Here is a 23,587-nt window from a genome sequence, read left to right as displayed (position 1 = left end):
GAGCCAGACCAATGAGAGGGGCTGTGTATCAGTTGATCGACATAGTACCTTCAGCGGAAGACTCATCCCCCCAAAAAGTACCACACAGCACCACAGGAAGTCATTCCTGCATGTGGCCATCAAACTCTTTAACTCCTCCCTTTAAGGGTAGTCTGTATGACCCTAAGTCATTAAACTGGACATTGATCATTACATCAACTCTCTGCAATACTTGACATAATTGTGCAATATTCTGTGTAATACTCCTGTGTAGCATTTTTGTTTAAAATTCCCTATTTATTGATATTGATATTACTCATACCTCTATTACTGCTGTGCAATATCCTCCGTCTCATTATAACCTTAATAAGCTACACTTAACTTGACAGTTCATGCACTATTACCTTATACCGTATTATTATTATCAACCGGTAAACCCACTTGGTACTTCACACTTATTTTATTTTATACTTATACCCACTTGGTACTTAATTTATTTTCTGACCTGTATTATAGTGTATTATATTTTTTGCTTAGTACTTCTATTCCTGTGTGCACTGATGTAAAGGCGAGAAGCTGTAACAAAAGAGTTTCCCCGCGGGATCAGTAAAGTATTTTTGATTATGATTAGCGTGTATAGATCGACTATACATGCCTTGCTGCCACAACAGTGGCTTCTGGCCACTGAGAGGGACAGTCGGCTCACAACTATCGTACCAAGGAGCTTCCCCTAGCCCACATGTTGAAGTGTCCTTGGGCAAGACACTGAACCCCAAATTTCTCCCGAGGGCTGGGCCGTGAGTGTGTGTGAGTTAGTTTCTTTGTTCTGATGAGCAGTTGGCACCTGCCATCAGTGTGTGAATAGGGTGAATGTGATATGTAGTGTGAAGCGCTTTGAATGGTCAGAAGACAAGAAAGGCGCTAAACAAGTACAGACCATTTACCATTTATCATTTCCCTCTGATGTCCTCCGGCTGCTCTGCCTCAACTCTCAGTGATTTACGGAGTTTACTGATGAATACATAGCATCACTTGCTGCTAACTGTAATGTTAGTGCTAGTTAACGTTAGCCGTGCAGCTGTGGTCTGATTACCTGATTCTCTCCGGAGTGGGAACAGGAATAAACAATGACACTCCCCTGGTACTCCCGGCTCCAAGCTCCTAGTCCAGGCAGTCAGCTAATGGGACAGCTAGCAGCACAGCTAAAATAGCTAAACGCTAACAACAAGTACTTAAAGCCATCAGCAAACTCCATAAATCACTGAAAGTTGAAGCAGAGCAGCTGAAGGACATCAGAGGGAAGACCAGAAAATATTCCCTCCATAAAATATGATCCAGTTTGACCAAAATCAGTGAATAAAGTTATAAAAGTTGTGTGCTTTTGTACTGTAATCAGTGAGGTTTCCCCAGAAACACTCCGCTCCGGCGGCGTGCATCGTTTTTTCAACCTAATTCTTGTCTCATTTGTGGTCTGATAAACAGTAAATTCATCATATTCATTGCCCCATGTCGTTATTTTCCAAACTATTGTAGTTGTCATATTTTGTGGGACCCACGCGAGTGCGGAGTAAGTGGGAAACATGATAGACGCGTACTGAGAATAGCGAGCTAGCTTAGTAGCTGAAGACCCATAGTTCTCTTGGCATAGCTATCTCTTGCACAGGCCCAGTCTGTTGATTTTATTTGAATAAATGTGTTTACTTTTACATTTATAGTATTATTATTTTTGTGTTTTATCCTTTTATTTAAGAAAAACATGGTTCCCGTTTGAATAAATTCTATTGCACTCCTTTTGTCTTTACTACTGACTGAAAATGTTATGTTGCACATTTTAATCTGACTTACCTGCACAGTGAGTAGTTATGAATCCCCCTAGGAGGTATCATTTATTTGCGACGTTGCAAACTCTGAGAAAGTCTTCCACAGGCAAATACACAGGTATTGTGAGGCTTATATAGTGAGGCAAAAAGAAACATAATCAGCTGATTGAATGCATCTCTAGAAAATAGGTGCATTAGATCAGCCATGTTTGTTTTTCTTTTACCTGTGCAATACCCACAAGACCTTCTCAGAGATTGCAAATGAATGACACCTCCTAGGTGGCTTCAAAACTGTTCAGTGTGCAGATGATTGTTTCCACAATAGTTTCTCAGTGAATGTTTCACATTTGTCTTAAAGAAATGTCCAAACAAAACCAGCACATAACATTAACTTTTCAATTTTTAACTTTCTGCTAAGATCTAAGCAAAATGTTACACCATCTTAATATTTTCATTTATAATTATTAACTATTATTTTGTTAAAAGTTTAGATCACCACTATATTTCCAATTAACATAGGAAACTGATGAATGATAGCTTTTAAGAATGTGCTTTTACTCTAAAATATTTAGTCTGATCCATTTTACATAACAAATGTCCCACTACACAAGGAACAGTTTAATAAATTAAAATTATATCTTGCATCAGTATTAAAGGTTGCAAATTTGTTTTGCATGACTTAAGTACACTTGAAATAAATGAAAAGATGTGTAACAGTAATTATAATGATAGAACCTAGGGATAATAACCCAGTATCATAATTTGGCAAAATCTTAATGTCTTGCGAAATAAGTGATGCCTTCAACCTCTACCGTTGTGTACATATCACATTGGCTTAGGCGTAACTTTCCTTAAGCGCCTGTCATAACCTGGCCCATAGGCCATGACAAAAACGGGAAAAGACACAGAATGTTATTTAGTGTAATATAGAAAATAAACTGAACTGTAACTTGGGATTTGATGTGTCTTAGTCAGTGAAATCAGTAGTGTTCATGTTGTTGTGTGTGGATAGTGTAGGATAAGGTGTTCTGGAGTAAAAGTAAAACAAAATGTTAAGCAAAGCAATAGGGGGTAGGCCCTGACAGGGAAGAGAGTGAGCCAGGCTGCAAGCTGGGACTTTTATATCCTGTAGAGTACTGCGCCTGGGTGCTTCAGATCTGGTTGGATACTGCAGTCAGCTCTCTGGCACCTCAAAATACAACATGGGTAGACATAGTTACTGACATAGCACACACACAAGTAGACTAAGCAGGGGGCCCTCACACATCCTAATACTACTCATTTAACTTTAACTAACTTAGGAACCCTACAGCCCAGCTTCCTGTCTTCATTGCCGGCAGCCTTAACTAGCATGCAAACGGCACCCACCCCAAGCAACGAGTGCTCTGCTAGGCTTGACTATCCGCACCAAGCGCCGCTCCCCAGAACAGCATACCTACCTTGACTCTCTCCTTTTCAACACATCGTAGTTTGTCCCTCCAGTCCTCATCAGGCACAGGGGCAGCCACTTATTCTAATCAGTGTCCGCAGCAGTTCCCCTCCCTGACCACAGTTACAGTACCTAGCCAAGTCTAGCATTAACGTTATGTTAACGTTACATTGCCCGTATGGTAAGTTTAACGTTAACATTACATAACAGTAACTAACGAGGTGGACCTTTATTTTCCATCCTCACACAGACAACATTTCAAAAGTATTATCAACCTAAATTCAAACACTTCTCTATTACGTTTTAGAACTAGAATTTCACTCACGGAAAAAACTGGAGCACAGACTTCTTGGACGGTCTGTTGGTACAACAATTAACCGCACAGCAAACCATATTATTCTTCAGATATTTTCATGAAAAAGTCTCCAAAAGGCACAAACACGGCCGAGAAGTCAAGTTCGTTGACTCGCTGAGCTGAGGTGACAGGCGGCTAGCAGACAGCAGACGTTAGCGGTGACGGCACCAGCTGTCACTCAAAGCAGCCACGCCCTTAATTATGCAGAACTTTAAGCCTTAATATAATTTAAACAGCTGAGTTATAAAAAACATTCACCCCCCCTCATAGTTGTCATGAAGGGGGTAATTAAGTATAGAGACCGAAACCGTTTTTTGAACAAGGCTGTAAACATATTTATATCTGCTGTAAAGTCTGCCATTTTAATATGGGGGTCTATGGGGATTGACTCCCTTTTGGAGCTAGCCTCAAGTGGCCATTCGATCGAACTGCAGTTTTTGGCACTTCCGGGTTGGTTTAATTTTTCATTCCCGGAGGTTGCCGTTTGATTAGACCCCCATTTATAATTGGACAACAAGGGTGACAATGTACAATGTCACACTTTTGTCACATTTAAGTTGCTTTAGAACTTCATGATCTTTAGTAGCCCCTAGAATAGAAATTGAATGTTAACTTTATTAAATTTGCTTGCCTGCTGTTCATGGGATCAGTATATGAACAAATAGCTTGTCATGTATGGTAATCAGTGTTTGTGTATATGCTGTACAGGAGTTTTCATCACTAAAGGTGACGTTGGGGTCGGCACCATTGTGGGCTCAGCTGTCTTCAACATCCTCTGCATTATTGGAGTGTGTGGGATATTCGCTGTACAGGTACAATACAAAACACAGACAAGCTTATCAATATCTCTCGCTAACAATTTTTCCATCCAACATTCACGCAAGCTTTTAGTAAGCATTTTTGTATGCATCCATGAGAACAATGAAAGTAGGAGCACCATTTAAACTGTGATGGCTACCTTATACATGTATAGCCTACATAAAACATAAAAGGACAGACAGAGGTTGAGACATATGCTGACCTGCTTGTGCCAAGCCTCTGGTACTATTTATTCATAAAATCTCTCTCTCTGATCACAAGAAATGATAAAGGGTCACCTAGTAGTTCAGCTGAACAGGGAAAAGGTTGCACCGGATGGAGGGAGGGGGGGTAGCAAAGTCTCTCTCTCTCTCTCTGATATCTGTCCCATTCACATTTGTAATCCGGAAAAGAGAAACATACTTTAAAGATTTTTTTTCCTATTTAGATTACGTTATGTAAGACCAAAGCGCACACTCGCACACAGGCACACACACACACACACACACATATACACTCACACACAGAGCTTGGTTTATCTTGTTAGCTGTGCACAGCAGTGAGTACCTTGTGGGATGTGTTACTCAACAGGACAAAAAATGTAGTTTAGTGTCTGCAAGTTTTAGCATCGTCTCACTCCTTCTCCCTGTCTGTCTGTCTTCCTCTCCTAGACAATACATCTCTCCTGCTGGCCTCTGCTCAGAGACTCTGTCTACTATACCTTGTCTATCTGTGCTCTTATAGTGGTAAGGAACAGCTTGATATAACACAAACACAGTCATATTATAGCTGGAGTGCTGAACTTTTGGCTCCCCCTTCTGGCAGTGAGAGTAATTACACAAATACTGTTGACGCGTGCTTATGATGTATGCCTACAGTGAGCTCGCCCCAGGCTCCTGTTCAGAAATGGTTACAAAAATACAGAGAAATTTCCACAGTTCCAAGACAATAATCCATTATTTAGGTAGAGTAAATGTAATAGTCACATAACCTACTATTTTTACCAACCCGTCCAAGAGCAGTAATGTGACATCTGTGTCTGCCCTCAGTCCCTTCTCTCAGCACTCTCCAACAAGGAAAAGCTAAAGCTACACCAATGGTTATCCGTGTTTGTCCTCACTGTCAATTGCTTTCTTTTTTTGACAGTAATCATTCCTCTGAACGCTGAGTTGCTGTAGCCTACTCAGTCGCTGCGGTTGCTCAAGAGCAATGTAGAGAGAGAGTTGGATCAGCTCCGTTCAATTTCAATTCAAGTAGCTTTATTGGCATGACTGCATACAATACAACGTTGCCAAAGTATATTAACACAAACTATACAATCATAATAAACAAAATAAACAATGCTCAATAATAAACATTCTCTCCAATGGACCTTTTTTTTTTACAGCAATTGCAGATCACGGATGGCAGACCAGATCAAATCAAAACCAAACCAATCATTGCTGGTTGGCGTAAGCGGGAATGCCGCCACAGATGCTAGATTTAAAAACTCTGTATACTGCGAAATACAGAAAGATTTAATTGGTGGTGATAGGTTTAATCAGCATTGTGTGAACTCCTTTAGCAAAGGCTTGAATGTAACGGACATTCATTTATGTGTAAAAGTCCTGCACTCTAGCTTTAACATTGCAAATACAAAGATCTGTCCTGAAGTCTCTTGGGTAGACTCACTTACCAACCGGTTGGGCTGATGTGATTGTTATTCTTTCTTGTCCACCTGTCCAATTATGCCTTCATGTATTTACAATATGTGTGATTTCAACAGCTGTATAAATTACATATTCAAGTTCATGATTTTCACCTCACTGTCATTTTCCTCTTCCATATTACAGTTCATATATGATGAAAAAGTGGTTTGGTAAGTCTAATTTTTGTAAGTGTAAATTGTTTAAAATTAATCAAAGAAGAAAGAAATTAATGACAGCACAATCATTAAATTTGCTTACAGCCTCAAATTTACAAAATAATTTGCATGGTAAATTGATCGGAACTGTGTTTTGCAGGTGGGAAGCTCTCACGTTGATTCTGATGTATTTCGTTTACATTTTGATCATGAAGTAAGTAATTAAGCTTAATTTTGGATAGCACACAGTTAAAACACCCTATGGTTTTTCTTAAAGAATTATTCAAAGCAATCACTTCCTGCTGCTCTTTTTGCACATTAAAAGTTTTGCATAGACAAATCATATTCAAGGTGTTTTATAGTAAAGCAACTACAGGAAATAACATTGTTATAGTCATGCTCAGGTTCTACGGTACCTCCATGGACTTCATGGAGTGCATTATTTTTCATAACCACATGGGTCAGATTGGATTATCCCAAAATGTAAATATTATTGATCTTTATTTTTGTTTCTGGAAAACAATGTGTTGGCATTTTTTGAGTCAACCTTGGAATAAACATCACTAACCTTCCTGTATATGAGTATTAATCTAGAATGCTGATGAGAACACTATGTCAGTGCCTTTCAATTACTAATAATGCACACCATGCAGCCAATCAGAATTGAGTATTCTAGGTGGCCTGGGTTATAAATACTGTTATTACACGGCTTTGTTGAATGCGGTCTGTTATTTCTGAAGAGCAGACCGCTGCTATGAATAACAGACTGTTGCTAGGATGCAGTTGTGATAATTGAGTCCAATCATATCAATCCGCAGAAAGAAGTCCTGTGGCAAAAAAAGTTAAAAAATTATTTTAAAATCAATTAAATCAATATTAGGTGTCAAATGATTGATTTCTTTAGTAACTATCATTATTGCGAAATTAACCCCTTCAGGGTGATTCTAGACTCTGCATCACCCTGCCTGGGTTAATTTCGCAATAATGACCAGCTCGCTGTACATTATCCCTTACATAATTAATGTTGATAGAAAAATTAAGAAGAAAAGAAAACACAATAATTTGTGGATTTTATGTGGAGTGCAATTGATCTAGCAAGAGCCCCATGACAGCTCAATAAAACAGAACTAATGAATAACTGGAAAGTATTCTGTGGTAAAAATTTCAAGTCACGGTGCAATTTCATATATACTATACATAAATGTTAGATGTGAATTGGATTTTACCTGACTTCTGTTTCAGGTTTAACTCAAATGTTGTTCGTTTTCTGGAGAGGCAGAAGAAGAACTCGTCCAGTTTGAGGAACGGAGCGGCCAATAACGCTGAACTAGACGATGGCTGTGAGGCTACCACTGTTCTACTGAAGAAAGGTACACTTTTTGTTACACTGGGATTCATCAGCTGGGTGAACAGAAGTACTGGTCAGATGGATAAACTGTTGTTTGCCAAGAAATCGTTTCAACACAACTACATCTTAAAACACAAATGTTTACATGTTATATTTTTCTGTTTGTGTACCACTTAAAAGAAATACATACAAGTATTGAGCTTTAAAGGTATTAGTATGGTTATTTTTGAACTTTGAACAGAGCCAGGAAAGCTGCTTCCAGTCTTAAGTGCTAAGCCAAGCTAAACGCCTCCCTGCTCCATCTCCATACTTAACACTCAGACATGAAAGTTGTATTGAAGAAAGCGTAAAAGTGTATTATCCAAAGTGTTGAACTATTCCTTTAAGCCTCACTTCTTGACTGCAGAGTTGTATGCTCAGATATAATCTAGCTGCCTGAGAGGAATCATTGCTATGGTTGCAAACATTGTAAGAATATATTAATTCCACTCAATCATCAAGGATTTGATTATGTGCTACTGAACTATATGTTCCAGCATAGATATTACAAGGTATAGAATGTAGTAGATGCATGTGTTCTCCTGCAGTCATAAGTGCATGTGTATATTGTGTGATTACATGCATGTGTGTGTGTATCCTACAGCAAATCACCACAGGAAGCCGTCGGTGCTGATGGTGGATGAACTGCTATCAGCGTACCCCCACCAGCTGTCCTTCTCCGAGGCTGGCATGAGGATCATGATCACGAGCCACTTCTCCCCGAGAACTCGCCTCACCATGGCCTCACGAATGCTCATCACCGAGGTAAGGAATCACACAGCTACAGCTGCACTTTTGATTGAAAAAAGAGGGGGGAAAAAGATTGCTGCCATTTCCAATTTGAAGCAGACTGCAGTGTGTTTTTCTCAGACGAAAAAGTGATTCAGACAGCCTCTTTAACAAACTAATCTGGTGCTGCACGGAGGTCCCGGGCTTCAAATCAACTACACCATTGAAAATTCTAGGCATCACGTGTTTTTGGACATTTTTCAAGGACTACTCAAGACATGATTTAGAAACCTGGTCCAAAAAACAAATACCATAAATGGAAAAATGGATATTTTTGTTTTCTTATTGGCACCCTGTCTGTGCTTACACCACTCAGAATGTAGTTTTTCTCTGTCTATGTAGACAAAATCCTTTGCAGATAGCCAATCACATTAGTATATTTTAAACATGCTTGTATAAAACAGTAACCAATTCATGAATAACCGCTACATACTTGTGCAGTTATTATAATGAAGACAAACTGTTACTAAGTCACGTCCGACAATGTTTTGATATCGACTGATGCCACCTAATGATACCGGTGACAGATCTGCTTCGTAGCTGCATAAGCTAACATTAACATTAGAGCTGTCACAGACAGGAGGATTCATGGTCCTGAATCTTGGATGCCTCAGTTCAGAGCTGTAAGGTTACAAGCTTAAAACAATAATATGATGTGATTAAAAGTTTAACGGAAGAATATAACAGCTCTGTTCACCAGCTGTCTGTCATTTTCACTCTTCAACTACCCAGCTACCTGTCTGAAATTTACGTGAGGCGATCACCTAGAGCGTGTTTGTAGAAAAAGACTCACCACTCTGTTGGTCGTTTATGAACAGCCCACTACTTATCAATTTTAAACATAAACAAATTATCCAGAGTGGCATTTCTTCTTTCACAAATAATATTTGGCCAAACATAAATGTATGCCGGCACGCAGAGAGGTGATTAACCAGGCAACAGACAAGATTTCTTTGTTTTGTTGTTTCAACAACTCACAGAATTACGGCTGAGCAAATTTGCCGGTTGTCATTACAGCTGGTGAAATTGATGGTTGACGGCCTAAACTTGAACTTGCTACACCTTGTTGCACTGTTGATTATGTAAGTTTACAGATCTTGCAATTTAATATAATTACACTCTTTCAAATCGCAATTTCGATATAAAAACAATAGTGTTCAGCCCTAGCGAAACACACTAGAGACTTAACTGCAACCCACATTAGCTTATACCTAACTCTCCTTCGTACCATCAAACAAAGACACACGTCTTCCTGCACGTTTGCTTGCTGACTGACCTACCAAACAACACCAGGGTGTAGCGTAAATGCATTAATTAGTATGAAAGATGATGTACACTCAACTTCGGGCTATCAGAAATGATCAGTAGGCCTAATTATGTAGAGTAACGGAATTTAACTTGCATTAAATTCACCTCTGGGGCACCCCATATGCTAGTACTAAATTAGGAGCATTTAAATCACTAAACATATTTAAAGATAGCACAACTGTAGTACACTAATAAAACTAACACAAGTTAGCAACCATGAGGTGCCCTCCACACAAATTGTATAATTAAGTTTCAGTTAAGGCAAAACGGTAAAACAACTTAACTACAAACAAGCCCAGTAATTAAATGCTGCATGACAACACTAACATTCTGGTCTATGCACAACAGTGGAAAAAACCCAGTAGTGTCCAGAATTTGCTCCTGTGCTCTGCCTCTGCATCAAATGATGACTGAAGCAATGAATACAGCAATACACAATTCATGAATGATTGAGGACTACCGTATACCAGATAAAGCAGTGGATAATGCCTTGGCAAGATGGATTCATTTGTGGGAACAAATGAGAACATTAACCAGTTAAATTGACTTGAATGCACCATTCAGCAGCAGAGAGATTGATGGGAAGCAAAAAAGGGAAATATCTGGAACAATCCAAGATTGTTTCTATATTGATAGGAGATCTTAACTTCTAACCTAACAGTTCCTAACCGCTCTTTTACTGTAGCATCAACCCTGATCACAAGAAATGATAAAGGGTCACCTAGTAGTTCAGCTGAACAGGGAAAAGGTTGCACCGGATGGAGGGGGGAAGCAAAGGCTCTCTCTCTCTCTCTCTCTCTCTCTCTCTCTCTCTCTTTTCTCTCTCTCTCTCTCTCTGTTCAATTGGGCTTTAAAATAAAAACATACATAAATAGAGGAATAGTAAGATTGTTTGAGGGGGGCAGTTAGTCTCAGCACGAACTGACATAGGGGACTCTTCTCTGGGCTCAGCTCTTGGGTTTTGAGGGCTTTGGAATGGAGGGTGTCTAGGGGGCAGTATTTAAGGTGATTAAAAAATTTGAGAGCTCTCGTTTGAATGTTAATTATCAGTGGGTATCTGCCTAATTCTGCTCTACATACATTTGTTGGTGTTTTTCTGTGTACGTGTAAAATGTAACTGCAGAATTCTGCGTGTACAGATTCTGTTGGATGTTTGTCCCAACGGGTATAGCTATGATGACTGAGTGGTCCCCACATTTCACTACCATATAGCACAGTGGGCTGGATGAAACTATCAAATATTTTAAGCCAAATTTTAATTGGAATTTGAAAATTATAAAAAAAAAAATGTTGAAACTCCCTGATGCTGTTATGGTTATACCAAGGTAGGTATAACTCATACTATGTTCAATGATGTGATTATGAATGGTAAACTGATATTTGTTCTCCTGGCATCTGGGGCATTTTTGAAAAATCATGACATTAGTTTTCTTCATATTTACTGCCAGGGCCCAGTTCTGACTGTAGTCCTTGTTCAGTAGGAGACAGTAGAACAAGGTCATCAGCATAAAACAGAGACTTCACCTCTCTATCTAGGAGGGAGAGGCCAGGATTTCATTTATATACACATTAAATAAAGTCGGACTTAAGAAAACGAACACCTCTTCTCTGGGTGAAGGTTTGTTAGTTTGTCGCCAATTTTTAAAGCACATCTATTTTCCAAATACATTGATTTAACCAGATCATACATTTTGCTCCCATACCACAATGTAAAAGTTTGTAGTAGTTTTGTAGTTTGTATAGAGCCCTTCATGCCAAATAGAGTCGAAAGCTTATTGAAGTCAATAAAACAAGCAAATATCTTACAATTTTTGTGTGGTGTACATGCTTGTTAAAAAGTGTGATGGGTGTATACATGGTTGGTGGTATGGTGTTTTGGGAGGAAGCTAATTTGATTTTTACTCAAGATGTGTTCTTCAAGGAAATCTAGTATTCTTTTATTTAGAATACTACAGAATAGTTACCAGAATACCTAGACAACTGCTGACACAGATACTACAGTAGTTACCAGGGTCTGATTTGTCCCCTCTCTTATAAATGGGGAAAATTAGTCCTTAGCACCAGATGTCGGGAAAACATCCTGACTGTAGTACGATATTGAACAACTTCAACATTGCACCCTGCATCTCTGGGGTGCTGCATTTGAGCATTTCGTTTTTAATGCTGTCTGGACCACAAACTTTTCTTGGCTGGAGAGACTTTGTCTGTATGGTCAGTTCTTCCCAAGTAATTGGGAAATCAAGGAGGTTTTGGTTGTCTTATTGTTTCTTCTAATTGTGAAGAATGGACCGGGAACTCAGAAATTTAAGCTACTCTGTGTTACTTAAGCCCCGATCCAATTGTTTCTGTAACACACGTCTCCCTTTGTTCAGTCCCTGCTCTCCTGTTGTGCACACAAGGACCAGCACAACAGGAGAGCAGGGACTGAACAAAGGGAGACGTGTGTTAACAGAAACAATTGGAGTTCCCGGTCCATTTTTCACAATTGAGAATGACTTCCGGATGGGAGCCGAAACGTCTTGATTCTGAAAACAGTGTCCAGATAACTACGACTGAAACCTTTTCTACGATAGAACACTCCTGGACGAATGAGGAACTACACCGTCTTGTTTCTTCTAATGTTTGGAATTTTTCTTTCATAATACATTGATCTGAATTAATTAGATTTATTGGTATGTCTTTGTACAGATTTTCAAAATGTGCTCTCCAGTTGTCACCATTTTGGATGGGTAGTGCTTGTTGTTGTCCCATTAGAGATCTGAGGACCTGCTGCCCAGAAGTATTTTCCTCACTTTTAATTCCCATGTTAAGGTTTTCTTTCAATGATATTCTCAACATTTCTTAACAAAAAACAAGTGTCCTTGATAATTTAACTATAAGATATGTTAATGTTACGGCTATCAGTTTAGATTATTTCTCCATCGATTCTGAGAAATAAAGTTTTTTGCTGTCAGATTTGGAGTGAATGGACAGCCGGAGCAGTTGCTCTGAGTGTCTAATATTGCTGCGGATGATTTTACATTGGAGTTAATTGAAAGCTCTTGGCTCATACAGACGCACAAGGTACCCATTATCGTCTGAGACTCGAAGGGGCATCACAAGTGTCGGTATTTGACGACCTGGGAATGAGAACGTATTGTGTCTTTGCTACCAGTCAAATATGTACATAGAAATGCGATCCACCACACAGTTTTTGACTAAATAAAAAGGGATGACTTTGTGTTTTTAGCTTGATTGAAACCGATTTTAATAATTTTATGACTATATGAACAAAGAAATGAAGACAATTCTTAAATATATTAAGTAAATATATCTATAGGTCACCCAATTCTCAATTTCAGATTGACAAATGAAGCTGCTGTATTAATGAAAGTTAATTAAGTTATTTAAGGAAGGATCAGGCTATTTCCATCAGTATGTTTGCATATTTGTATAACTGTGTGTGTGTGTGTGTGTGTGTGTGTGTGTGCATGATACAGAGGCAGCGTCTAATCACCACACGGACTTTGACCAACGGTGACTCCGATGTTCCAGTGAAAGGAGGAAGTAGGTGGAGCATAGAAAATGGGCTGTCTGAGGCAGAGAGGGGTGTCAGCGTTCGCCATGATGACCGAGAGGCAGGCAATGAGACAGAGAACGAGGACAATGAGAATAACGAGAATGACGAAGAGGAAGAAGAAGAGGATGGAGAGGGACCCCTTGTACCCTTCCAGTGCCCAGGTACCTGCTGAAGATGGATCTGTGTGGAATGTGTTTACACTCTGTTTTTGAAAATGATTTATTTTGTGTCACTTTTGTTTAAAGAAATCTGCTTATTTGCTTATTTGGAAGCTGTTTGGCATAAAAAAAGTTCCAGCAAAAAAGTTCCTAGTTTTTACATTCCTATATGTTTACAGGTTAAACAAAAAAGGAGATATTTGTTAATTTGTGAGCTTTAGAAGTGTTGGTAGGCATATTTTTGTAACGTTGGACAGTCAGGCTTGCTGTTTCCCCCTGCTTTCAAGCTAAGCTAAGCTAAGCACTTCCTGACTCCAGCGTTGTACTTAACACACATGCATGAGATTACAAAGAGAGAGAATAATCGTATTTCCCAAAATATGAAAAACTATTTCTTTGATATGGGAGCTTTGTAGTTTGGCTTTGTAGCTATGAACATTTGTTACAGTCAAATAAGTCTGTTTTCAGAGGTTCTAAAAACACTGTCAATAGTAGTAGTTTTTACAGTAGGATAATTTTTCCCATAATGCATTGTGTGAATGTTGATTTTAGGTTGTTGTTGAAGGTTGTTGACAGTCATGCACAAAATCTTTCCCAGTTAGCTTTCATTTTATTTTGACACAGTGTGCTTCAGTTTCCACTTAACCAGCAGACTCTCTGGTGTTGTCGTATCAGAGCGACTGTGTCCATTCATCAGTGCATTCCTCACACAAATCTTTCAAACACAGCTAAAGGCTTTTCTTAACTTAAAATAATTAATAACATGGGTGAAAGACAAAAATGTAATCACAAGTAGATGAAAGTATGAAGTGAATTGATAAATTTGCTGTAAATTTTTTTCATATTTAGATAAAGACACAAATCATGTGATTAAAACAAAAGTAGAACCACAACTCTGTTTGCTATTTATCTTTCAGAGTTGTCACTGGTGTGAGCATTTATTGTTCATCATCTGCAAAAGTAATTCTTATCAAATCAAGTGTGTTTGGATCAAATTATGTCTTTATCAAAACAAGTTCAAATTTGAGAACAGTTTATCAAGTTTAGTAATTTATTCATAAAAACTATTTTTAAATTCCACCCTTGTATGATTCATCTTACTCCTGCATTCTAGCCTTTTTGATTGTACTATATTTAACCATTCATTTGTTCATCTGTGTCACACTTTGCAATAATATACATCCTGCATACCAGATACTGTAACAATGCTTGAATTACATGTGCATCAAATTTAAATGTATTAATAGATACAGTTAGCCGTATAAACAATGAAGTGCAATTGTGGTGTTCCTACATTTCAAAGCTATATAGTGATGTATGGGTGTCACGCAGGGAAACAGGGAAGACAAGGGAATAGGACCCAAATGCAGAGCAGATGTAGTTCAGTAATTTATTATAAAAGGAAAATCTTACACAGATAGTCAGGCAGGCAGAGGTCCAATCCTGTCCAAGACAGGCAAACAAATCAGACAAGGAGCAAGCAAGGTACAAAATCCAAAAATCCATACAAGGTTAAAAACGGAACAGAAGAAATGTCCAAGCTGAATATATGGAATATTACGTGCAACACGTACAACTGTGAATGCAAATGATAATGACGAACTGACACTGAACAAATGAAAAACTCGGACTAAATACACTTAGGTAGTGAAGACAATGAGACACAGGTGCAATTAATCAGGGCAGGGCAAACAATCTCAACTGGAGGGAAAAGCAAGCAAAGACAAGAAGTAAAACAACAAGACACACGAGGAGAGGAGAACACTACAAAATAAGACAAAAAACCCCAAACTATGACATATAGTCAGAAATAAACTTGCAGGAATCTTATTTAAAAACATATTAAATGGACAGCAAACTATTCTTATGGGTGGACAACAATGATTACTGTCTGTCAGTTTTAAAGGATGTTTATAGTATGAGAGGACATAATAATCTGTCTTTTTACCTTTCCTCCCACTTCACCCAGTCCATGTAACTCAGTCTTGTATGTTGCCCTGTGTGTTTGCAGCGGGTGTGTGTAAAAAGCTGAAGTGGCTGCTGGCCTGGCCTTTGTGCCTGCTGCTGTACTTCACTGTCCCCAACTGCTCCACACCTCGCTGGGATAACTGGTTCATGCTGTCCTTTATCGCCTCCACCTTGTGGATCGCCGCCTTCTCCTACATCATGGTCTGGATGGTGAGACACGAGGATAAAAAAGAGTGGAAGGCAAACTGACAGAGATGTAGATTTAAAAGAAACATTTTTCTCAATGAAATGCTATTCTGCCGTTGCCTATGTGATTCTATTATTTTTAAGTTGTTTATATTTGTATAAAAATTTTAATATCTCCAGTAGCAATTAACATGTGAAGCTAATAAAGTGTCCTTTAGCCATCGGCCGAAGCTGAAGAATGAAATGATTGAAAATTGGCTGAAATGGAATGAAAAAGAAAACCAAACTGAAGCAGGGAGGAAGGTGTGCTGCTGGTTGAAGAAGTAGATTAGTAAAAACGTGAAATAAGGGCAACTGCTAAATTCACCAACTTTAGAGACCTCCAGAGCACTCTTAAAATGGTGAGTATTTTTAAGGCAAAAGAAATACAATAAGCAACTTTTATTGGGTGAACTGACAATGTGTAAAGTGATAGGGTATGCTCATAGACAGTTGACATAGCTGCAGACATTACCTCATAGACAAGTTATTACCATGCAGATCCCCTCAGCAATACAAGCTTTTTAGCATCTTTCAGCTCATTGTTTTGATTTTATGACCTGCAACATTACTGTTTTGGTTCACTGTCGCCGCTATTATTGCCCTTGTTTTCAGCGGCAGAAGGCAGTTGTTTTCAGCGAAAAAGCTCTAAAAACCCACTGTATTGTATCAGTTACTTCCTAGGCTGCTCACACTTCTTGCTATTTTTTTTTTTTACTTACAACTAAGACAAAGGAAACACCAGGCAAATTCTGTTGTAAGAGGTACTCTTAGCAGGTCAGAAATGTGTTGATACCGTTGACCTGGGATGCATGCAATGAAAGTACCTAGTTTAATCTGAATACTGAGAGACACTGACATGTATAGAAGATACAGCACCAAACAGCAGACAGACAAAGTTAGCGACTAGCTGGTGAACAGAGTGGAGCATTTAGTAGCTTAAGATCCAGATATTCCTCAGGAGTTGAAGACCAAAACAGAGGAGAGTTAATATCAGGTGGCCAGAAACACCACTCCAAATGAATTCTAATGTTTTTCTGTAACTGCTGGATGTGTAAATAGGCAATAGTTTGCTAACACATTAGCCATATGAACTTGTCAAACTTGTGACTTTTTAAAGCTGACATGGCTAATGTGTTAGCCAACTACTGACACCAAGCAGATACATAGCATCATTAGCATTAAAGCTGCTTGTATTGATTTTTTTGCTACTTGGGTGTCATGGAACAAGCTGGAAGCACAACATTGACATATCACCTGACAATGTTGATGAATTCCCTGTGGAGTTTTAGACCTCTAGTAGCACTATGGAGCTGTTGTATGAGTGGGTCCCCACTTTGTTTATCTCGTACATGAGGCCACACAAGGACACACATAACTGCCAAAATAGAAGCAGTGTACAGTAGTCTGTCTCTGTCTTTGTCTGTCTATCAGGTAACAGTGATAGGTTTCACACTCGGTATCCCAGATGTCATCATGGGCATCACCTTCCTGGCAGCCGGCACCAGCGTCCCTGACTGCATGGCCAGCCTAATAGTGGCACGACAAGGTAATCACACACACCCACAAAATGACAGGTTACCGAGCTGTCATTTGATACACAGACATACGGTCCGATGGAAGCCAAACAACACAATCAAAGTGAAGCCACTATAAAAGAGGGTAAAGAGATGACAGAGATAGAGATGGGTGGGGAGGAGTTGTCCCTCCCCAACCATCTCAGGGGCAGAAGAACTGACCCTCTTCTGCAAGTAAGGTAACGCTATAAAAGAAGGGGGGATTGGTAAGGGATCCCTATGGGGTCCCTTCCTCCATCCTTTCATCTGTGTTTATTCTTGTTCCTGTCATCAAATATTTAAACTGCTCTGTTTGTCTTGTGTGCAGGGTCTCGCTGGGAGACACACCCTCCACACACACACACACACACACACACACACACACACACACACACACACACACACACACTCACACTCACACACATTGCAGCAGTGGCAGTTATCAGCAATCCTTGACTTTTTGGCTGCTGTCGCTTCATCGCTTCATCGTTTCATTGGGATGTCAGTCGGATAGATAGCTCCACTGATCTCGCCTGTATCAACCTACCTCTGTCCCAACCTGTCGCAGCCTCCCCCCATACCCCCTGTGTACCTTCCTGTCTCCTTGTTGCCCACTCACTTTTCCTTTCATGCTGCCTCCTGTACCTTTCTTTTCGTGTTCCCACTGTTTCTGCTGCCTTCCAACTCTATCTGTCTGTTCAGGAATGGGAGACATGGCGGTGTCCAACTCCATTGGCAGTAACGTGTTTGACATCTTGGTGGGGCTTGGTCTCCCCTGGGCCCTGAAGACTCTGGCTATCAACTACGGCTCTGATGTAAGTAGCACACTCCTCAATGCCACCCTTTCTTCTCAGGGTAGTAACATGTCATGCAGGTAGATGGATCAGGGACACACAAAAGATGTTGTCATTTAATGATTTAACATGAAGGCAAACTGGGAACCATAAGCAGTATCAGACACAATCATCTTTTAATGTGAAATCCATATTTCAGTGTAGAGGAGTAAACAAGAAAAAGTTGTGTCTAACTGTATCTTTGCACTTGGTCTTAAGTTAGCAGTTGAACAGATAAGACACAAATCATATTTTCGTCTGAGTTTTCTTTATGTAGGGGTAAAACACAGCTGATGGATTACAGTAAGTGAGAGAATATGATAAAAAAGGAAAAAGATGCTTTACTACTATATGTGCACTTGAAATAATAAAACCCAGCTGGCTTTCAAAAACTATCTCAACTATCCCAAAAAAGTCAACATGATAAGCTGATACGCTGCTTCATGAGATAATGCAATCTGAATAACAACATGAGCCACAAGATGGAAAACAGAACAATAAAAATTGGCAGAGAAATAAGCATGAACAGAGGCTGTAAGGGAAGTGAGCATGGTAATAAGTGTGTGTTGGATTGATAATGAAAGCAGCTGTGTTATATACTGCACTATCCCAAATTATCAACACAAAGACATTAAATTAGTGTTTTTCTGTTGTACAAAGAAATTAGACCTCAGATGAAACAAAGTACTCCGTGCCAAAATTGTTATGTATTTATTTTGCAAAAATAATTATGATGTGTGTATTTTGCTTGTATTAACTGCCTAGCATTCTGTGGGTCAGGGGTACACAATCTTTTTTTTAAATCAAATTTCCACATATGAATTTTACATAAGGTCAGAGGTCTGGAACAATAGTAGTACACACCAAGATAAATTAACACCAAGATAAATAAAAGTCCATAACGTTCCATAAAGTTCTCCATAACTTTACAAAAACTCCATACATTCAACAGCCCATCATATAACTAAAATTACACACATTCAAAAAGACAGCATGGTGGATAAACTGGTTATCTGTAACCTGGCCACAAGTGTGACCTCCAGGTTACAGATCAGGTGATCCAGGACTGCGTGAGAATGAATGCATATTGAGCAAATAAACTGTGTGAACTTATTGCTCTGATTTAGTTTTCACCAACTTCTGAGAAACATATCTGGCTCTTAAGCTGCTAAATGTAGCTAAAACCTTGGTGTGTCCAGGTCATAAAACTTGCTGTAGAGCTGAGAGGAAAAATATTTATTAGAGCAGCTTTAAGTAGATGAAAAGATCATTCCAGAAATTATTTTTAAAAATGATTTCTACATAGTGATGTAGTAGTACTACGTCTCACACATTATCTTGCAGATCAAATTAAACAGCAAAGGACTGATCTTCTCTGTGGGGCTCCTGCTTGCGTCTGTGTTTCTGACTGTGAGTATACAACAACATGTCTTATCACAAGTTCCATAAACAGGACAGTTGACAGATTTCTGACTTCTCTCCATGTGTTTGTCTCAATCTGTCTATTGATCTGTTTACGGCTCTCCACCCACCTGCCTTCCTCTGTCCCGTCTGTCTGTCCAGGTTATGGGAGTTCACCTAAACAAGTGGACATTAGACAAGCGTCTGGGTCTCATGTGTCTCCTCCTCTACTCCGTCTTCCTGTGTTTCTCCTGCCTCATTGAGTACAACATCTTTACCTTTGTCAACCTGCCAACCTGCCGGGATGACTGACACACACACACACACACGCACACACACACTGATGTACATACATGCAAAGAATTCCAAGTGAAGTGAAGTATTAAATAGATGGTGGTGTCCGATGACAGAATTCTAACCAGAAAGTATAATTCTAAATCTAATCAACAGCAAGCATTATTTGCAAATACTATTTGACACAGGTCTGATTCCTGCTTTGTGTCTCTTTTATGAGAAGATACCTGTCTTTCTGCTCAGTGCAATATGGAGCTGCTCTGGTGTTTGCTCACGAGTGTGGGATTGATTTTAGGAACAGAGATGGGAATGAGTGACTCATTACAAGCCCTCATACAGGACAGCACTGAGGACAACAACCACAACAAAATAACTCTTTGTTCAACTTCTTGCCTCTGATGTGAGGACCTTTCATTTTGAAACTCTTCGTGTAGGTGTAAGTTGTAACGTTTACTAGCTGCTAATCTTTTAGATCTACTAGTTGAGCGTAATAATGATAAAAGCAATGACGTAAATGGCTAGGAAGGTGTAGTTTAGCGCTGTGGGTGCAGAAAATGAAGATTTGTTGAGTTGTTTAAACAAAGTTAGGGCCACAAATTGAAGTCTTCAAGCAAAGAGCAGACTGTTATGCAGATGGCACATTTCTCAAACTCCATTATCTTAGAACTATTTATATTTCCATTATGTGGTCTGTTGAGTGCGTTTTGGTTATGTTGTTATTATTCAGAACATTTTCAAACACAGCTACATTTTCAGATCAGAACTACACAATCCCCCCTACACAGAACCAGGGCATTATCCAGTCACCTTTCTATAAATTAACTTCAATAGCATCACAGCTGTAGCTTTTGTGTTTTGTACTGGAAATCAATTAGCTTTATGGAGAGTTTTTTCTTTTCCTTCTGTAAATAGCACACATCTGTAAATACCCCCAGATGTCATATTTATTATTAATTCATGTAATACACACATTTCTCCTCTGGAGGTCACAAAACACCCACGCAGGTTTTGTTTATGGGCCCAGGGTTGGTTAAATCCACACCTAAGATCTTTTCAGATGACCACTTGTGTACAAACAAGCACAATTTCCTCTGAAGGTTGATTTCATTAATGTCTTGTTATGTGATGTGTTTAAATGTTAAAAACATAATTCAAACTTGCACTGAAAAGCTTAAACTAGCTTCACAGGGAGACTGTAACTGTTCCTAATGCATGCTGATTATAAGGATAGCATCCTTGTAAAATGAAGCAGGTTTGTATGAAATTATCATATCGTGGTTTTAACAAAACAAATGTTATGTATTTGAGGATTGTTGTGGAGAGATGGACTGCTGCTTTTTAAACTCTTCTCAAAGACACGGACCAAATAGACTCAAAACAGTGGTGGTATCGTAGAAGTAGAGTAAAGATGCAATATAAAGCATTGGGACTTTTATCCCAGCTCTAAATCTTTTGGTTGGGTTTTCAACTTTATTTTAATCCCGGAGTGCTTTGTATTTTATAATGCCTAATGTCTAGATTTGTCCAGATATGGTAGGTTTGCGGTACATAAATATTCCCACTAGTTTTTAGAGCATGTGCAATGTGGTTCATGAACCCTACAAGCCATTATTATTCCAACAGTTAAGGCACGGCAAAAATGAACACTCGTCTGTCAAAGCCTGTTGATTCTCACACAGTATCCATCAAAATATCAGCTTTTCCTCCAGATAGGTTCATTTAAAATGTCAAGTCCCCTACTCATATTTTTTCTCATTGAGGGAAGACAATTGCCAAAACAAAACTAAGTTTGATTTGTTTCAGGTACATTTTAAATTTATTGATGAGTAATATAAAATATCAAATCTGAGAATTTTTTTTTGTTGAATGTACAAATAATTAATGTTGTTTTTACTCTGTGCTGTGACCGGAAAACAGGGTTTTAAAGTGTTTAGAATCTTATGTAATGCAATAACTATGAGCTTACAAATATGTAAATATGCCACTTTAGGGATCAAAGACAAATTTATAATAGAGTTTAAAAAGATGTATTCAAATTGTAAATGATGTCTGTCAATATCTGACACTGTGACAGCTTGTCATTCTTTATGAAATTATTTATCAATGACTATACAAACAATCAAAACAGAGCCCTACAACTCTGAACATCAGCATGCCACACAGAATAATCAAATTACTAGTAAGCTGAATTGTAGAATTGAATACTGTAGATTCTGGTTATAATGTCTACCTGAAGGGAGATCTTGATATTTAGAATATGAGGTAATCATTTTCTTTATCAGTATGTCATCAGGGTAGAAATGTATTTATTTATTTTATAGGGCCCATCATTTCCTAATAATTTCTTTGAACGTTTTTCTCATTTTAAATTAAAAGTCACAATTTTAAGTCAGAAATTTGACTTACTTTCTCATATTACTATCTCATAATTAACTGAAGTAAATCACACAATTTTATTTTGATTTTAAATTGATTAGATTTGATTTTCAAAGTCAATTTTTACATAGTATCTAAAAATGTTGACATTTCTTTTCCTGGCAGAAATGGGCTTCCATAAATTCTCCTAAAGAACTGCTAAACTCTTAACAGGTGGAGATCCATTAAACCCAAGAAAATTTGCCTTTATTCATGATATTTTATTAAATCTGTGCTTGACCATAGACACATTTTTGCATATTCATCTGACCTGCTGTGCACTAACTTAAAGACTCTTTAGGTTAAACTAGCAATTATTCATTGTACTGTCTTTGTTTTAATTATAGGTGTTTCATAATCACAGTTTCCAGGGACCTTTGTAACAATTTACACTTACATATCTGTTTCTTTCTAGGAAACTGTTAGGAAGCCATGGGACCAATTAAATAAAGTATTAACTAATTATTTTTATCTCTCTCAAATCCCAAAATGCTGATGACTGTTGGTACTTTGAAAATCAACACTGTTCAAAGTTTAGTTTCAAAACATCAACAGTTGGTGATTTTAATAAAATTAAGACATGGATCTATGTGTATTGTAGCATTCCTGGCTCAAACCAGTATCTATCACTAGCCACAAGCTCTCTGCTTTTCATTTTTGGTAGGGTGACTAAGATACAGATATTTACTCTATGTCATACAATATGATGGTTATAGTATTATTGTATTTTTTAACATAGGGCATTTTTTCAGTTTAGTGTATTTATCAGAAAATATCTGTATCATGCACTTTACCATTTAACAACTGATTCTACATATTTGGTTCAATGCATTCTGTGCTGCTATTCACTGCATGTACCTAACACCTAAACATAAGGTACCATGTTTTTAAAACTAACCAAACTATCACAAAGGCGCTCACATTTTGAAAAGAGGCGTCTTGTAGAGGAGATTTCTAAATAATTTGTGATATTCACATGGGTGATATTGCTGATGTACATATGTAAATAGATAGGTGTAAATGTATTTATATATTTTTTGTCTCAATCTGTATATCTGTTGAATATATTTTCATAGATCCTAGGTCTCCCTTGTACTCCCCTTTGTTTTGATGTGTTTGAGACCTCTGAAGCTATTGTCCTTTGTTTACTCGCATGGAGATATTTCAATATAATAAATTATTTATGGTAAATCTTAATGTACTTTGGGATGAGAGTCCAATGAGTTTTTAGATGGCACTGGATTTAGTTTGAACTGGATGACTAGATGACTGGATGCTGTTGCTAGTATAGGATATAAGAGATGGAGAATGAGAGTGTTTGACAATACGTTTCTCTGCATCCAAGCTTTACCTCTTCCTATACAAGAAACTTTTGAACAGAATGGTATACTGTGTTTAGATGTTTAAAATGTAATTTTAGAGATCATTTTGCTACCTAAGCATTAATAAAGTTGTCTTTGCTTAAGGTAA

At 38.3% G+C, this 23,587-nt stretch overlaps 1 protein-coding gene across 5 annotated transcripts in view; it reads left to right on the top strand.

The window, feature by feature from the left end:
* The window catches only part of slc24a3 (solute carrier family 24 member 3), a 134,342-nt gene extending 110,755 nt beyond the window's left edge, over window positions 1–23,587 (top strand). For 3 of the 5 annotated variants that reach the window (XM_044213492.1, XM_044213495.1, XM_044213496.1), the window contains 12 exons: window positions 4,292–4,395; window positions 5,053–5,127; window positions 6,214–6,239; window positions 6,385–6,438; window positions 7,467–7,594; window positions 8,216–8,376; window positions 13,188–13,428; window positions 15,437–15,603; window positions 17,053–17,167; window positions 17,877–17,989; window positions 19,352–19,417; window positions 19,571–23,587. In XM_044213492.1, coding sequence (XP_044069427.1) covers window positions 4,292–4,395; window positions 5,053–5,127; window positions 6,214–6,239; window positions 6,385–6,438; window positions 7,467–7,594; window positions 8,216–8,376; window positions 13,188–13,428; window positions 15,437–15,603; window positions 17,053–17,167; window positions 17,877–17,989; window positions 19,352–19,417; window positions 19,571–19,720 — 1,400 coding nt within the window. In that variant the 3' untranslated portion in view covers window positions 19,721–23,587. Of the gene's footprint in view, window positions 1–4,291; window positions 4,396–5,052; window positions 5,128–6,213; window positions 6,240–6,384; window positions 6,439–7,466; window positions 7,595–8,215; window positions 8,377–13,187; window positions 13,429–15,436; window positions 15,604–17,052; window positions 17,168–17,502; window positions 17,990–19,351; window positions 19,418–19,570 lie in introns of those variants that run through there. The other 2 variants (XM_044213493.1, XR_006379802.1) reach the window with 2 other exon arrangements.

Source organism: Siniperca chuatsi, linkage group LG11 (genome assembly GCF_020085105.1).
Source record: "Siniperca chuatsi isolate FFG_IHB_CAS linkage group LG11, ASM2008510v1, whole genome shotgun sequence".
NCBI lineage: Eukaryota > Metazoa > Chordata > Actinopteri > Centrarchiformes > Sinipercidae > Siniperca > Siniperca chuatsi.
Note: the sequence above shows the minus strand (reverse complement) of the source record. Positions and strands in the feature narration are given on the sequence as shown.